The sequence below is a fragment of the Chrysemys picta genome, chromosome 8, assembly GCF_011386835.1.
Source record: "Chrysemys picta bellii isolate R12L10 chromosome 8, ASM1138683v2, whole genome shotgun sequence".
NCBI classification, from domain to species: domain Eukaryota; kingdom Metazoa; phylum Chordata; order Testudines; family Emydidae; genus Chrysemys; species Chrysemys picta.
The window spans coordinates 11,363,320-11,381,608 of record NC_088798.1 but is presented as its reverse complement, the minus strand read 5'-3'; the positions used below and the strand labels follow the sequence as shown (position 1 = coordinate 11,381,608).

General features: G+C 41.7%; 1 protein-coding gene and 1 long non-coding RNA gene across 2 annotated transcripts in view; one reads left to right on the top strand and one right to left on the bottom strand.

The window, feature by feature from the left end:
* LOC135973218 (uncharacterized) overlaps positions 1–18,289 on the bottom strand; it is a 79,040-nt gene that overhangs the window by 23,039 nt on the left and 37,712 nt on the right. The gene's annotated exons all lie outside the window — the stretch shown is intronic.
* Positions 1–18,289, top strand: part of SLC1A7 (solute carrier family 1 member 7) — an 89,262-nt gene that overhangs the window by 41,712 nt on the left and 29,261 nt on the right. Inside the window, exons 4-5 of the mRNA XM_005284831.3 lie at positions 10,665–10,707; positions 12,773–12,992. Coding sequence (XP_005284888.2) covers positions 10,665–10,707; positions 12,773–12,992 — 263 coding nt within the window. The remainder of the gene's footprint in view (positions 1–10,664; positions 10,708–12,772; positions 12,993–18,289) is intronic.

Below are 18,289 nucleotides of genomic sequence, written 5' to 3'. Positions count from 1 at the left end.
GATCTACCGCTCCTTCCGTTTTAAAAGACAGGGAAGGGATGGGAAAAAAATCCCTGGTTCTGAAATAGTAGCTATGGTTTTTCTTATAGATCCAAAAATGGAAGATGTCTATTTTCTGAGTTGGATGTAGCACAAAGTGGCAAAGTCTCACAAGAACTGTTGTTCTCATGGGATTTTAAGATAACTCACAAGATATTGGTACCTGAACCCTACTGCTGCTTTGGCCTTAAACCTGCTTTCTTAACCCTCACTTAAACCTAACCTAGATCCTACCTCAAACACTGCTGTGTGTAGCCATCAAGAAAAGACCCCTGGGGCAATCTAGTCCATCCTCATGCCAATGCAGGAGCTCTCCCTGGTACAGCTCACCCTCTTTCTTTTCCAATGTACAGTTGCTGGGGGCCAACTAAAACATGTGATTCATGAGACAAATGCAAGTCTGTAACTATACGGGAGATGCTTAGCAAGGCTGGTATTTTAGGTCAGGTCTGCGCTACAGACTTTTGTCGGTTGGGTAATAAGGTGTAATTTGTGACAGACGTAGCAGTGCCAGCAAAAGCTCCTAATATAGACATTGTTATACTAGCAAAACCTGTGCTTTTACTGGTACAGCTTATTTTACTCGGGAGGCTAGAATAAGCTATCAAGGCAGAAGCACAGTTTTACCAATGTAAGCTGTTTCCACACTAGGAATGCTTTGTTGGTATAGTACCCCGGTATAGTTATGTTGATAAAGCACTCCTGCTGTAGACCTGGTCTCAGTCTCTTTCGATGTAATTTTATTTCAAGTTTCAGACGTGTACATATTAACACCCTATTGTCTTTAATGTTTCTAATGCAAACTCTGAAAGGCATCTGGGAGTGTTTTCTTTCTTTCATACTTAGGCTTGGTCTACACTAACCCCCCAAATCGAACTAAGGTACGCAACTTCAGCTACGTGAATAATGTAGCTGAAGTTCGAAGTACCTTAGTTCGATCTTACCTCGGTCCACACGCGGCAGGCAGGCTCCAACGTCGACTCCGCGGCTCCCCCGTCGACTCTGCGGTACTCCTCTCGTCTAGCTGGAGTACCGCAGTCGACGGCGAGCACTTCCGGGTTCGACTTATCGCGTCCAGACAAGACGCGATAAGTCGAACCCAGAAGTTCGATTGCCAGCCGCCGAACTAGCGGCTGGGTATAGACGTACCCTTAGACTGTAAGCTCTTTGGAGCAGGGACTGTCTTTATATACTGTCTAGCTAGGGGACTTATATGGCCCCATTACAATAGTATCTGAGCAGCTCAGTCTTTAATGGATGTATTCTCACAACACTCACGTAAGGTAGGGAAGTACTATTAGCCCTATTTTCAGGTAGAGAAATATGGCAGAGAGAGACAAAGTGACTTGCCAAAGGTCATACGGAAAGTCTGTGGAAGAGAAAGGAATGTTCTCTGTTTGTACAGTGCCCAGTACAATTGGGTCCAGGACTGGGCCTCCTAGCACTAGCACAATACTAAGAATGAATAATAAGCAAGGCTCTTTGGCTTGGTCTTTCAATATTAGTTACAACAAATGATTTTTTGGGATGAAATTTGCTAGGCCCCCCGGGAAATATGAATGGAAAATTATCAGCCATTTTTGTGTTACGCAAGAGCAGAGGGGGAAAATATCCACTTTTTAAAAATTCAGATTTTGAGTGTCTTTCCACTTAGATAACTCAAAAATGGGCCAGATTTTCAGTAATTACTTCTGTGTACAAATCAGGTGGTTTAAATGTGACCTTTGCTAATTGCAGCTAGTTGGCAAATGTAAATGAATTACAGGTATACTTATTTGTACTCGCAAAATTGGAAGTCAGATAGAAGCCTATTTAAAGGTGAGCTGCCATGCCAAAAAAGAAAAGTATGGTCCTCTTAGTTGCTGTATGATGCTAAAGAAGACTTCCAACGAGCTTTTGTTTTTTAATTAGTTAATTTTGTCTAAACTTTTTGCTCCCTGCTTCTTTTTTAAGATTTGAAATCTCAGGTCTTGACTTGCCTTTTCTTGCTAGAGGAGTGGAGAACTAGAGAGAAAGTGACATCACATGTGTCTGAAACCAGGGCTGCAGTTTTCTCAAGAGATAGGAGACAGTTTAGTGAAATTGTTTAAAGCTCTGTGTTTTTGTTTGTCTTTATAAAAGCCTTATTAACTCAAACTTCTGGCAAATGGTTGAGATAAAAGACCTCTAAAAATCCCATCTCCATCAGCTGAAGACTGGAAAAACTGAGATGAAGGATGGCTCAGAGAATAGGATGATAGTCTGGTGCTTGTGAAACCCAAGTTCAACTCCCTGTTCACCCACTGATCTACTGTGTGACCTTAGGCAAGTCATTTAGTTTCTCTGTGCCTCAGTTCCCCATCTGTAAAATGAGGATAATACATCCCCACCTCTCAGGGGTTTTGTGAGGCTCTATAATTAAAGACGGTGAGGCACTTAAATATTACAATCACAGAGGCCGTATAACTACATAAAATATCTAAAATAAGATTGATATCATCATAATTGGCTGACATTTGAGCTCTCATTCTAACTCCCAGCCCTACAGCAAAAATGGGTAGGTCAAGACTTGAAATTCCTGATCTAAAGTACCAAACACCTACAAGAAAAAAATTGGGTAAGCAGGAGGATTTAGAATTTATGAGGCTACCTTTATGCATCACAAAAGGAGTAATAAATGGAAATGTTTCTCCCCTTTTGCAGGTCACCTTTATAAATCAGGCCCTTAAAGTTTGAGGTTGGCATGGTGCACTATTGTGAGGAGGACAGCGATCTTTTCTTGAGTTTTGAAGTGTGTGGTTTTGAGACAGTACCTTTCAGAATGTTCTAAGTGCTTTTTTAAAAAGACAAAGATCATTGCTTTCCTTAAAGAAATAAGTATGTGTAATCCACTGTTGGGTGTTTTACTTGTTCCTCTCAGTGCATCATTCCAGATAGGTGTGTGTTTGTCTGGCTGTGCACACATTCAAAGCCAATGTAAAGCTGAACCAGTTAAGCAGTACTCTGCATACTGTGGCCAGCCCTCCCTCCACTATAACGTTTCTGCGATCAATAATTGTGTACAATACACGTCTATCAATACATCTGTCCAACAACCGGTACACAGAGCCCAATCATTTAAATATTAGGACCATATATTCACTAGACAAGCTGCATAAAAAATTTGCAACAAATTTGGGGATGTACACTCAAACGCAAAATATCAACATCAAGCCCAGTGTTTAAACCAGCAGTTAGTATTCATGCCTCATCCTGTTGTCATAATCATGTTCTTTCACTTATGAGATTAAATCATGTTGCCACTGAAATCATGGGATCTTTGCCATACATCAGGGGGAACAAGATTTGTCCCATAATCTTAAAAAAACTTGAAATGATTTAGAGTCCTAAACATCTTAATAGGCTGCCTCCCAGTTTTGCATGTAAGGCAGAGTATGTCTGCAAATCTCTGCATGTGCCCTATCCATTAGCTGGTTGCAAATGCAGGATTTGCATGCATTTTTATTCCTGTTCAAATCTAAATAGATATCATGTCATTGTGATGTAATCTGGCTCAAAAACACCAAATAAAACAACTCAATACACTGAGGGTCAATTCTGATTGACCTACACTGATGGGCGACTTCATTGAAGTCACTGTGGTTTGCCTGTTAGTTAGTGCAGGCTTTATCCCCAGATGTTCATGAATGCTGCTAATTTAACAGGAATTAGAAGCAGACAATTGGAAACAGGGTACATATACACCAAGCTTGAGGTGTAGTTTCCAACTTGGGTAGACGTATGCGTGCCAGCTTTGGTTCATTTAGAACACTAAAAACAGAAATGTAGCAGTGGCAGCACAAACAATGGGACAGGCTAGCTGCCCTGAATACTGTCCCACCCGGGACCCTAGATATCTACCAGGGATGCTAGCCCAAACAAGTAACTGGAAATTACACCTCCAGCACAAGTGTAGGCATATCCTCAATCAGATTGGCCAGGTTTACTCAAGAGAGATTATTTACATAATTAGTTTTGAAGAGGATATAAATAATTTAGGGTGGGATCTGTTGCCTTCACTGGGAGCAAAGCTAGGCCAGCCCTGAGGTCTTTTGAAAAGCTTACCTTTATTTCCAAGCTAGACACTTATAGATTCTACTGAAATTGTGTTTCTTCAAATGAGGCAAGAGAGAGCTTTATTTCTTAATATTTACTGTTGTTTGGAGAAAGCCTCGGCTGTGTAGAACCCAGAAATCACACTTGAATCTGTTTACAGTGGGAGTTGAACAGTATACTAATAAAAGTTGGCATCTACAGATTTTTTAGAGCCTATTGAAATACCAAAGGGATTAAGCTATGATTGAGCTTTTTTATACCATGACCTACCATAATGAGTCACCGGCATGGAAATCGATGTATATCTTTAATGGAAATACCTGTTAACTCTATCTCATTGCAAACTACCATATGTCATTCATTTCAGACCCACTTTAGCTCTATCCCACCCAAACCTGGTATTAATTCCTTTTTTAGGATTATAAATGACTTGACTCCTTATTTACGTTCACTCTTATGCCACTCAGGCTGTGAATATGCCCTGTGCTCAAACTAGTCTGCTAACTGCACAAGGCCTTGTCACCCTCCCTGCCCCCCCATGGTTGACTCCCACCTAAGGGGAAAGAAAACTCCAGGATGGATAATCAAAGAGGTTTCTCTTGCAGAGTTTCCTCCTCATTATTCTGTCAGGGGGATGTGACTTACCCATCTCTCCTGAAGAAGAAGCAGGGGGGCTGTCTCCAAAAACCAGCAGGTCCCAGGGGATTCACAGAAGCCAGGCCTTTCTGAACAGAGCCCTTGTGCCTATGCAGTGTCTCTCCACTCTTTGAGAGCACAGTGCCTGGAGGAGCCGTGCAGGCAGGACATCCCCTACGGCCATAGACTGGGTAAGTTAATGGTGACTATATGCTGCAGGTAGTAGGTATGCCTCCCCCATGCCTTGCAGCCTGAATTTCACAGGGCCTCTACAGAGAGGGAACAGTGCTGTGAAGGTGTCACTGCCAGGCTGTTCCCCATCTCCTGCTCACCAGGATCTCAGCCTCTTTATTTGTGGAGATGAGAAAAGTGCCTAGAGCTGAAGCTGCAGCAGGGCAGGCTGGTGGAGTTACAGCCCCCAAACTGGAATAAAGCATTCCTTCTCTTAAAACAGGTGCAAACATTGTCTGGTGTAAAGGAACTTGTTTACTAAATAGCCTTGTCACGCTAGGACCCTGATGAAAATGAGCTGTGTCTTTCATGAAGCTACCCCAGCGAGTCAGCATTTAGCTCAGTCTATCATCCCACTCAACTAGCACCTGTATGGATTTTCCTGGATAAGCACTTTTTGTGGGGAGGGGGGAAATTGCTTTCTCTCAAAAATGCTTTTCTGTCAGAAAGCCATCAGACTGTCATCTTCCTTACCTGAGCCTAGTCTTCTCTGAGAGTAACAGGATGACAAAGTTCACTTCTCACTGGTTCCAGAATAGTGTGCAACAGTTTCACCCTAATGAAGGGGAAAAGGGTTGCGTTTCAGGGCAGAGCATTTCCATGGATGTGCGTACTGCTCTGATCTGGGAAGAGGCAGGCAAAGCACAATTGGATCCATTAGGCTGAGCCCCGATTAGTGATTTTTATATTCTATTAGTGTCTTTTATCACAGTAATGAGGATTTTAATACCTCATAAATTCTGAAAAGCCTGTGGTCCTTTTTGCTGAAGGTGTGAGTGTGGGGGAGGGTGATATTATCTAATAGGATTAGATAATAGAGATGATCACTGATGCGCAACTATCATCCTCCCATGGGCACTGAAATGACTGATTTATTTTATCATGGTAGGCCAAATTCTGCCCTCACTTTCATTAATATAAATCTAGACTAAATCCACTGACACCAGTGGAGTTATTTGGATTTACAGTGATACAACCGAGCACAGGATTTGGCCCATTCTGAGGAAATTACAGTATAGTCAGAAGTCAGTGGAGTTATTTCAAATGTTCACCAGTGGAACAGAGAGCAGAATTTGGCCCATTCAGTCTGGGAGCGCAATGTCGTAAAATCTCATTCCATGGGCAAGTTAGTGATAGATAAGGGAGGTGCCATTTGATTTGTAAAAATCTACAGAATTTCATTGGTGTCACTCTCTGTGGGATAGCAGGGGGGACTCGCTGCCCCCATCAGCTGCCACCTGCACGTCCTCCATTGGTGGAAGTTTTGATAATATAGTGTCATTGGAAATGGGTCGAATTGGGTGTCATTCAAAAGCCCTTTCTTCCACAAATACAATGGTACCAAACATGACACACCTAGAAAAATTATGTAAATTATTTCCATCAAGAATCATACCACTGAGTTTATAGATAAGGTTACTTATAAAAAAAAAAACTTAATCCCACATCACTTTAAGGTTCTGGTATTATTATTTTTATGCCCACCTGTGGGCCATGAAGGCCAAGAGTTATGCTGGAAACTTAAGAAATAATTTAAGCATCTAGTTCTATTTATTTAATAAACTTGGCAACATTTCTGGTCGGAGACAGCAATGAGTCGCTCAGAGTGATTAATTGTTACTTGGTAAGCACTGACAAGGTGTTTGATTCTACATGGAATATTGAAAGACACAGTCCCTGCCTTGAGGAGGCTACAGTCTGATGCCCCAATCCTACATTAAGATCCACATGGCAGATTGTTATGCCTGTGCAGAGTTATCATTGAAGTCAATGAGTCTTTGCGGGGGTGCAAGACTCCTTGGATCAGACTGCAGTATTGGAACCATAAAGACAGGCAAAGTGCACATTGGGAGACTGAGAGGTTGGGATATCGTATAAGTTTAAATTTTGTAATATGTTGAGTTAAATAAAAGAGCTGGGGCTCTGAGCTATACTAAACCCTCTGCAGCAGTAAACTTTCCTTAAAGGGGAATTTCGGTTCAGCCAGGAGTGGCAGGCAGCCTGCCCTCTGAGGAAGCCATGTGGCAAGGGATGCTCATGCCCTCTGCAGATATCACAGGCAGTTCTTGGGACACTCACAGATGTAGACGATTGAAGCCTCTGGAAGTTCCATGGTAAAAAAAAATTCAAATCCTACTTCCCCAATTAAAAGATTCCAAGGAGACCTAAGAAGCAGAAACTTACAGAGTTTCCTGCCCCCATTTGAGAAATCTCAATGTACAGTAATAGAATGTGTCCCTAAAGCAGGAGTTTGTCTGGAGTTTCTCCGGAGATCTGATCCAGCCAACAAACTCCCATTCATCTTCCCTGACCATACGTCATGGTGATATACTCCTTAGCATTATTCCGTATTAGTCCAGGAGATGTACCTTTTGTGAGTTGTACTTTTGATTTTTTTTTAATTAAGAAAGCTGAACTTTTGGCTAATAGTGGATTTTCCCAAGCCAAGTAAAGCAGCTTAAAAAAAAAAAAAAAAAAGCCAAAGCTTTGGCAAACACATTCAGGTCAACTCCCTTGCACTAGATCATTTGGGTGGCTTTAGCAAGGCCGGTCTCAAAGAATGCTCAGAACGGATGACAATATATTATATAATATTGGAAGAATTCCAGACTACAGTATTATGAGGACCAGTTGTAATTCCTGCAGGATAAAGAATTATTAAAAAATAAAATGCTTTAATCCTCCATGAATTTGGCTAACATTTAATCTAGCTACTAAACATGATATTTCCTTTCTCCAGCAGTCTCAATTTGATTTTAATACTATTAATTAGGGCTGCAGTATTGGGCAGGAGACAGAAAGCACTATCAATTTAATTCACATTACTGTCTGAAAGCTACAGCCTGTATGTTTGGTTCATATTCAAAGAAGGATAAAAATCCTCAATAAGAATCTATACTTGCAGATTAATTCTCCATCACACAGCACCTTATAATTTAATCATAGTGAGACTACTTTGCACTTATACAGCACCTTTTATCAGATCATCTCAAATTGCAAAACAAACATTAATTAAGATAGGGTGTCCTTAACAATCTTAGGGCAGAATCCTTCACTGGGGGGAGGGGAGGGATTTATATGGTGGTGGTGAGTTCTTTTAAGTGCTTCCCTCTCCCCACTACCCCCACACCAGTCTTTCCCAGATCCAGCTTCCAGCAGCTACTCTTCAAAGTAATTTCTGATCTCAGCCAGGCCCTTGGAGAGCTGGGATAAGGAGCTGTCACAAACTGATGTAAAGGTGACGTACAGCTGGGTGTTGTCTGTATATTGCACAGTTTGGGGCCCATACTGGATATTTGACCACAGAGACTCACAAGTATTTATGGGGGTTAGATGTGACTAGAGAACTAAATGCTAAATCTCAGTATTTAGGCTTTTGTGTTACCATCTCTGGAGGTGAAAACTCACAGAAGACAGACAGCACAGTGTTTACAATCACAGGCATTGCTTACAATAGACTACTGTCTGTTATAAACAGTGACTGAGTCAATAAGGAATTGACTTAAGTTAAACCAATAGAAAGCACTCAAACTGAAATTAAAGTGTCCCTCATCTGTAAAACGGTTAGAGTCTGAAGCCTGGAAGCTGTTTTTCCTACACTAATGCGACACAGAATGTTCTTATTGCAACCCGACCAAATAGCAGGCATACCTTATTGCACAGGGCCCTCAATTCAGGAAAACACCCCTATTCAGGACAGCAGTTAAATATGCACATGCATGAGTACTCTCCTGAGTAAGGATGGACAGTACACATGTGCTTAAGTGCTGTCCTGACTTGGGGCCTGAGTTGACTTTCAATAGAGAAGTCCTTTGTTTAGTGAACATTACAGCCACATATTTTCATACAAACTGAACATGAATGCATAAGATTATGCTAGAGTATTGCTCACTTTAGGCTTATAAATTTCAGGATGAAAAGAAATCCATTTAAAAAATAATCTTGCCACATTTTAAAATTCCTGGGAATTTTTTTGTTCCCCAGTATTATAAAAAGTTCTTGATTTTGTGGTCCTTTTGCCCAGCAACAGAATTCTCACTGGAGCCTGGAGCGGGCATTCTTTCCCTCTTTCCTTAAAACTAGAAGTCTTTCTAAAAGATATTGTCTAGCTCAAACAGAGGATATAGACTCAGTGCAGAAATTAGTGAGTAAGAGTCTATGACCCGCATTACCTGGGAAGTCAGAGCAATAATAATAATGGTCCCTTCGAGCCTTAAAAATCTATGAATCTCATTCTGAGGCCATAAGCGTGAGGTCTCTGTTTTGCTCACGCTCTCTCAGCAGTGGTGGAGGGTGAAATGCCCGATTAGCATTTTTCCAAAAGACACTGATTTTCTGCCCCAGAAAAGCCTCATAAACATTAAAATAGTGACCATTTTAAAGAAATTGTGCAGCTCTGGTCTAGAGTCTTTTAATCAGGAATCAGATCCTCCTTTTGAAAAACAGTCTGTTCTTGGTAAAGGGAACAGACGTCAGAGCCTGCCCCACTTATAATTATAATGGGATTGACAGAAGCGTGGCAGAAAGTATTATTATTATTAACTATTATTAATCATTATTATATGTATTATAGTAGTGCCTCGAAGCCCAGAAGTAGATTGAGGGCCCCATTGTGCTGGGTGCTGTCCTGAAAATCTTACAATCTAAAAAGACATAACAGGAGTGGGAGAAATATAATAATAATATTTCCTTATTAAATATAAGTCAACAGTGTAACACGGTTGCAAAAAAAAGTAAACATCATTCTGGGATGTATTAGCAGGAGTGTTGTAAGCAAGAAGTAATTCTTCCATTCTACTCCATGTTGATTAGGTCAGAACTGAAGTATTGTGTCCAGTTCTGGGTGCCACATTTCAGGAAAGATGGGGACAAATTGCAGACAATCCAGAGAAGAGCAACAAAAATGATTAAAGGTCTAGAAAACGACCTATGAGGGAAGAGTGAAAAAATTGGGTTTCTTTAGTCTGGAGAAGAGAAGACTGAGAAGGGACATGATAATTCAAGTACATAAAAGATTGTTACAAGGAGGAGGGAGAAAAATTGATCTCCTTAACCTCTGAGGATAGGACAAGAAGCAATGGGCTTAAATTGCAGCGAGGACAGTTTAGGTTGGACATTAGAAAAAGCTTCCTAATTGTCAGGGTGGTTAAGCACTGGAATAAATTGCCTAAGGAGGTTGTGGAATTTCCATCATTGGAGATTTTTAAGAGCAGGTTAGACAAACACCTGTCAGGGATGGTCTAGATAATACTTAATCCTGCCATGAGTGCAGGGGACTGGACTAGATGACCTCTCAAGGTCCCTTCTATGATTCTATGATTATTCCCATCTAGCAGATGGGGAACTGAACCAGAAAGAGTCTGAGTGAATTGCCGCAGGTAATACAAGAAGTCTGTGGCGGAGTCAAGAACTGAATCCAGATCTCCTGAATCCCACACCAAGTGTTCAGAATTGCGTCCTTAAATCTCTACTTTAAACTTGGTGCACTTGGTTCTCCACTGTTATGCCTTTTGTAGCCATTTACACCCATGCAGAGCGAGTAGGAAATGCTATGAGATCAGAGCGTTTTTTCTACCCTCTGGGCACTCACTTTGCACAGGTGATTACACAAGGGGGACACTGAGGACCCATAAGGGTAACTAAATAGCCCCTTGACAATGATTCTTTTATCTATTTCTTTCCAGGAACATGTTCCCAGCCAACCTTGTTGAGGCCACATTCAAACAGGTGAGTGTCTGCACTGATGTTACAGAGAAGCCATCTTCAGGTAATTCATGCAGTGACAATTTTTAAGCAAAATTTGAGATTTGGTACTGTAAATTGGTTCATATAGGCTCAGTACCCACAGTGGCATCTGATGCAAATCCCTTTGAAGTCAATGAGAGTTTTTCCACTGACTTCAGTGGCTTTGTGTTAGGCCCATAATTAGTAATCACTTTGCTATACAGGAGTGTAATCAGAATCATTCAGCTATTTTAATAATCACTTGTTTTTAGGTCAGAGGAGAAAGAAGCTGGAATAGTTACCTATTTTGCCAGTGAATGGGAATTGGAGTGGGAGTCAGGCATGGGTTTGTTTTGTTGCCAGTTATTTGGCAATGATTCCTTCATGTTTTTAATTTTTTTAAATACTTCCATACAGTATGTTGATGGGCATAATATAAATCAGACAGCGCTTGATCCTGAGAGATGCTGTACCTTCAATAGCTGTTGCAAGAGCCCTGCACTTCTCAGGTTCAGGCCTTAAATAACTAATATCCAACAAGCGCTGCCTATGATCTATGGACAGGCCTAGACTGAAATATCAATGTATGTAAATCACAATAATGGAGCTTGGAGCAGTCACAAGTGCCTTGGCGAAGTCCATGATTTAGGCTCCTATGTGATTTACGGTAACATTTTTTAAAGTGCCTATGTTCGTGAGTTGTGTCTTTAATTCAGAAAGTAGTGTTATACCATCCTATAAATCAGAGCTGCTCTTCCTCTTTTGATATTTAGTCATTTTGGTGAGGAAGAGTTTTAAATAGTTGGTTTTAGCCCTTTCCACCCATTTTGCTTGATTTCACCCCAATTTCCTAATTCTGTGGAACGTGGATTTTTGATTATCCTTAGTCCCCTGTGAAAATGATTTGAGCTCTGCCCAATAAATTGGATGTAAAAATATAGAAGGCAGGGAGAGAGAGTGTGAGAATACACAAGATAATTCCTTATTTGCTCCTTAATTAGAGGCATTGGCCCAGACCTCAAGTTCTGGCTGAGGAGTGCTCACTGCACCTCAGGAAGTGGGGTGCACAGGCACCTCTAAGTCACCTTTACAGCTCCCAGAACCAAGGGATGACAAGGCCCTCATCAGGAATCATCAGCGCATAGGGACCCCCCAGCTATGCCCCCTTTTCTTGAACACACCAGGGACCCGGAAGGGAAGTGGTGTAGGTGCCGTGATGGCAGCTCTGTGCTACCAGACAACAGACATTTGCTAAGATACTAATTTAACATTGGCTCTTAAGCCACAAACATATCAATCAGAAGACCTGTGCCATTTTCTAGGAGCTCTTTGAGAGGGCAGCAAATATGACTTCTGAAACTGAACACTGTTGTTGCTGATTCTGGCCCTCATTGAATGGCATTAAGGAAGGGCAGAGAACTTTACATAAGTAAATCATATGGCAATAGAATCACTTTTCCCACCACTGAAATGCAGTCATCTGGCAGGTGGAAGGTATTTAAGAACACACAGCAACATTACACAAAAGGAAGTGAAGAAGGATGCTGAATCCAATTAAAGCAATGTGGGAATTTATTTAGGCAGAACCTAATTACCCAAACTGGAGTTTGGGCAGGACACCTTATTTAAAAGCTTTGAGCAGGTTAAGTAAGAGGAATTGTTGGGCTGAATGTCCTTTCAAATGGGATATATTGCATGGAATCCTTACCTTTGGTGGGACAAAGGAAAAGCCACTGATTAGCATTTGAGGGAGTTATTCCTAGTTACAGATGAGAAGAGTGAATATAGAGGAATGCCAAATGTAGCCCTAGCAGGGTCCAGAATGTCTGCTGCCTAAAGTTCTGCTTGGGGAGTTCCAGATTTTGTTATTTTTTTTACAGAAAAAAAGGATCACAGTTCCTTTTCCAGTAGCTGGGAGGAGGGGAAGCGGTTTCTTCCACACATGCCCCTTCCTTCTTTAATAGACATTCTCCTTTCACAAGACACTTTGGAGCCCATTAAAGCAATCTGAGGACTCATGAACCCTTTAGTCCCTGATGACCCACCATAATATTCTGTGTTCTTTCAGTATCGCACCAAGAGCATTCCTATAATCAAATCCAACAAGGCAGCTTCTGAAAGCACCACTCGTCGGATCATAATATATGGGGTCCAGGATGAGAATGGATCCAATGTCCAGAATTTTGCCCTGGATATTACTCCCCCTCCAGAAGTGATTTACAAATCTGAGCCAGGCACCAGCGATGGCATGAACGTGCTGGGGATTGTGATATTCTCTGCCACCATGGGTATGTTTTAAACAGGTTGGAGCAGGTCATGTTTGAATTGATCTGTGTATTGTTGTTTTGGGGGTTGGGTTTTTATTTTGGGGAATCAGGGGTGGGAGGAGAGTTCTTGTTTAGTATTCCTGATTATAATTATTTCCCACCTACCCGTCTCTAAACGTCAAGTCAGAAAAAGCATGTCCTAGTAATGTACTCCAATCCTTAAGGGATGAATCTTGTTCATAATTCTTGATGTCATTTTCTTTTCATGCTCCTGATTGTTTCTATGCATGCTGCTTTCCCCACCCCCTTTCCTTTTAATTTCACTAAGTCTTTGCTTGGTTATTGTGTGCTTGCATTTGTAAGCTACTGAACTTTACTTAGGTGCCTTTTGCATATAGAGGGCAGTGAGGAACAACAGAAATGTTTACTGTGTAGTTTTCACGTCTAACATTTGTACTTTGGGCTAAGTAGCCCTGTGGTTAGAGCTACGTACTGTTAAGCAGTGTACCATAGTGAACCTTACCCCAGCTTTGATAGGTCTGTACCTACGAGAGCTAGTAGTGCTCGGCATGAGTCACTCCCTCCTGAGTAAGACAGACAGACAGACAAGGCATTTAGTGCTTGGACTAAGAACAGAGGGAGGATAACAAGGGGACTCCTTCTGTTGCCTTGGAGTGCCACCACCTACCAGAATGAATTGACATTTGTCCCAGTGCTGCATACTACGGCTGTTCAGAACTTCACGGATAGAACTCAGACCCCACCTATTTTAAAAGCACATGCATCTACCACTTGAGACAATGGAAGATTAGCAGTATAGGGGCTGACACACAGCTGAGCAGTTCTGATTCTGTCCAGAAGGGGGCAGTGGTATTTCTAATCCACTATCCTGTCTCTAACCATGGCTGGAACCAGAAGCTTTAGAGGAAGGTGAAGAAACCTTTCAATAGGCAGTAACAGGATAATTGTGCACAGGGAAAGTTTCTTCTTAACTCCCTTTAGTTAGAGGTTGACTTATGCCTTGAAACATGAGGGTTTATATCCCTTCCCAGACTATTGGTTTTATCATTAGTAAAATAAATCTGGATGTATTTGTTATCAATAAAAATGTCCAATTTTTAAAATTCTGTTAAATGCTTGCCTCAGTGATATCTTGAGGCATTGAGTTCCACAGGATAATTATGCATTGTGTGAAAAAATATTTCCTTTTATTAGTTTTAAATTTGCAGTTTTTTGCTTTCATTGAATGTCCCCTGGTACAGTTTTATTTGTACCATAGTTCAATGTTAGTAGTTATGTATTATCTAGGAGGCTTATCGTAATGGACTTTGAGAGCTCTTATCCATTTAGAATGTTCAGTTTTACCGGCCCGAAGAACTCAGGAGAACTCTTTATGTTATCTAACTGCAGTAGGTTTATCTATCTATTTATTTATTTATTTATTTATTGAAATAGTTTCTAACTGGACTACAATTTGAGTGAGAGGGAAGGGAATTTTATCCCTCCTTTAGACGTGCTCATCGTCCTTCTGATAATTGTAGAGTGATGATTTTCACATAGAGATGCTGATAAAAAGAATCCCTTTATCTGTGTTTATGAAGCTGTGCTTGGAAGGGAATCTGTGCAGCAGATGTGGTTCCAAAAGTACCTTTGATTTTTCTTATTTTCTGCATGGTTTGCATTAGCAAAATGGGTCAAAATTCCAGTCTGTCAGTAGCACATTTTTCTCTCCCTTTTGTTTCCACAAGATGTGTAGTTCCACCTGCATCCTTGTTGGAAACTTGAGATCCCCTAATTTTCAACGATTTAATACTCAACCCTCAAAGCGCCATGTCACTGCCACCAACTGTCCAGCCAAGAATTACTAGACAGGAGTCTCTTCGCTTCTAGTGTTCATTAGATTAAAGGGGTTGCATATGCCATTGAGCCATGCAAACCATTCCTCTACTCCCCAGAGCTGACCATGCTACCTCAGCAGTGCTTCCAACTTCTGCTGACTCAGGGATCAAGAGGTCAGGAGCTGCATAGCCACTAGACCACTGGGCTAACCTATAACCCATGTTAGCTGTCAACAGTTTTTAGATATTCACACTTACATCGTGCCATATGCCAGTTGATCAATTGGACCAAGGTAGAGGATGGTTGGTGGTTATGTCAAATTCTCCTGGGATAGTAACAGCACCAGAGGGAACTCAGCCGTGTATACCCATTTATTTCATGGTTGTAATTTTATACTTAAGAATCTGGAGACGAGCACATGTTGTGACACTCCTGAAGCCGGGGAAGGACGCAATGGAGCTGAAGAACTTCAGGCCTATATCACAACTATGTCATTTCTACAAACTGCATGAGCGTCTCATCCTAAACCACCTATCACCATTCATTGAAAAGCACGAGCAAGCTGGATTCCGCCAGGCAAGTCATGCACTGGTCAAGTGTTGAATATCATTCAGTACATCAAAGATGGCTTTGAAAAGGGTACGGTAACCGGCACAGTGTTTGTCGACCTATCAGCAGCATATAATAATAATTAATGGAGATATCCCATCTCCTAGAACTGGAAGGGACCTTGAAAGGTCATCGAGTCCAGCCCCCTGCCTTCACTAGCAGGACCAAGTACTGATTTTGCCCCAGATCCTTAAGTGACCCCCCTCAAGGATTGAACTCACAACCCTGGGTTTAGCAGGCCAATGCTCAAACCACTGAGCTATCCCTCCCCCCACTATGACACAGTGAATCACTGAAGGCGCCTCACCAAAGTATACAACATGATGAAAGATCACCGCCTCATACCACTGATACAGCCTCTACCAGAGCACTGACGTTTTACATTGTACTGTGCGGGAAGGAGAAAAAATGGCGGCAACAGAAAAATGGCCTACCAAAAGGGAGTGTACTCTCACCAATACATTTCAGCATCTACACGAATGATCAACCAATCCATCTCAGCACAAGTTTTATCTATTCTATCGACCCATGCATCACTGCCCAAGCCAAGGGTCTAGCCCAAATAGAAACTACGCTAACATTGGCACTGTCTGGGCTCTCAGTCTGTTACCCCAAGAACCAATTCTATGCTAACCCAGCCAAAATGCAAGAGCGTCTCTTCCAACTTTGGAATCATGAGGCCGATAAACAATGTAACATCATCTGGAATGGGGTATCACTTGTCCACTGCTCGAATCCTATCTACCTTGGGGTGACACTAGACCTCACTCTCTCCTTCAAGGCGCACATGGAGAAGAAAAAAGGCAAAGTTAGCACCCAGAACAACATACTCAGGAAGCTTGCAAATTCAAAAGGGCGAACCAGCCCAGCAGTACTAAGAGCCACCGCACTTGCATTTTGCTATTCTACAGCCAAATATGCATGTCAGGTGTGGGAAAGATCAGCTCATGCAAAGAAGCTGGACCCTGTGCTTATTGACAGCTGCTGCTACATCACAGGATGTCTAAAACCAACAAGTGTGAACAGCCATTATGTGCTTATTGGAATTGTCCACCAGATATCAGGAGAGCGGTCACAAGCAAACTGGAATGATTACAACAGGTGGAAAATACCAGACATCTTCTACACAGTCACACCATGGCAGTTAGCCACCTGAAATTATGGGAAAGCTTCCTAGATGCAACAGAACTGCTTAAAAATTCACCAACGGCTATATGGCTGGAAATGTAGGGCACACCATTCAAAATACTCAGCGAGGAGATTAAAATGCACGTCAATGTTGCTGAACACATTTGCGCAAGTGCAGAGAAGGATTGGTTGACCTGACAAGTTTAAATTGCCTCTGAACAAGAGCTGGCAGGTCAACAGTCAATATGCGGCAGTGGGGTTATTCCAATGGCCCAGACACGTGACTGCAGTGAAACACAAACCATGGAACAGCTGTTGGTCTGCCAGCGCCTGGAGGAACCATGCATTATAAAAGATCTTGCCAGAGCTTCCGGCCAGGCCATATTATGTGCCTATCACTTGAAAAACATATGACTGTGATGGAAGGACAGGAGAAGAATTATATATGTGCATTAAAGGTTCGTTTTTAGATTGTGTTAGTTTGGTGGCTGTGGAAACACAAGATTCTGCTACTTAAGACCACCTATCTGTTTTGCTTCTAGGAGCCGGACAAATTGCCCATAGGGCAACCCACTTAACAGGGTATTTCTTGACCTTTGTCACGAGCTCTACATCACCTTCTTCCCGTCCTAAGGAAAAGTGAAGGGCAGGGATCAAATGGAGGGTATGTGGGTGGGGCTTGGAGAAAAGGGAAAACATCATTCCAAATATGTTGTGTATGGAAATATCATAATATACATCAAAGTAATTCATTTGGCACTGGGTGCTTCATAGCAGTTCTGCTCAGTCATTGGGCCTGATTCTCATTTATACCATTCTAGCAAAGTAAAGGGGCTTTAACGTGGGCATAAATTATAGTCACACCCGTTTTATGGCCCCCTTACACTGCCAGAGTGGCATAAAAAGAGGCTTTAGCATAACTGAGAATCCGGCCCATCCTCTCTTAGTAACAGAAACCTGCTTTTCCTTTTTCTGGAAGCAGGAGGCGGGTGGCTTAGCAATCTTAGCTCAGGAAGAAAGCCACATGCAGGACTCTTCTCAATTTCAAGGTTGTGTCTGGTTCTGGCCAACTCTGCCCCAAAATGGGCAATGGTGGCCAGAGAAAGGGTATGAAAAAGGCACTTAAAAACGCACTGATTCAGGGCCTCACCTAGGCAGCCTTCTAGGCCCCCAGCTGGGTGAGTGTGGCCTCGTTGGGGTGTGTGAGACGGATAAGAGGTGAGAGTCTAGCACAAACTTTGAAGAATTGGAAATCATCTTATAAATCACAGAGAGTAAAAACTTTGCTTGGAAATGACTATTTGGGCTTCTTACATAACGACTGCAGAAAGGGGCTTGTGCAAATGACAGTACAGTAAACTGGTGAGGTTTGACTGTTGAACATTTCTTGAAACCATCCCTTCGTGTATTTGGTTGAATAGTGAGGTCCTTTAAGACAGTGGCTCTCAACCTTTCCAGACTACTGTACCCCTTTCAGGAGTCTGATTTGTCTTGCGTAACCCAAGTTTCACCTCACTTAAAAACTACTTGCTTACAAAATCAGACCGAAAAATACAAAAGTGCCAAAGTACACTAGTACTGAAAAATTGCTTATGTTCTCATTTTTACCATATAATTATAAAATAAATCAATTGGAATATAAATATTGTACTTGCTTTTCCATGTATAGTATATAGAGGAGTATAAACAAGTCATTGCATGACATATTTGTTTGTACTGACTTTGCTGGTGCTTTTTATGTA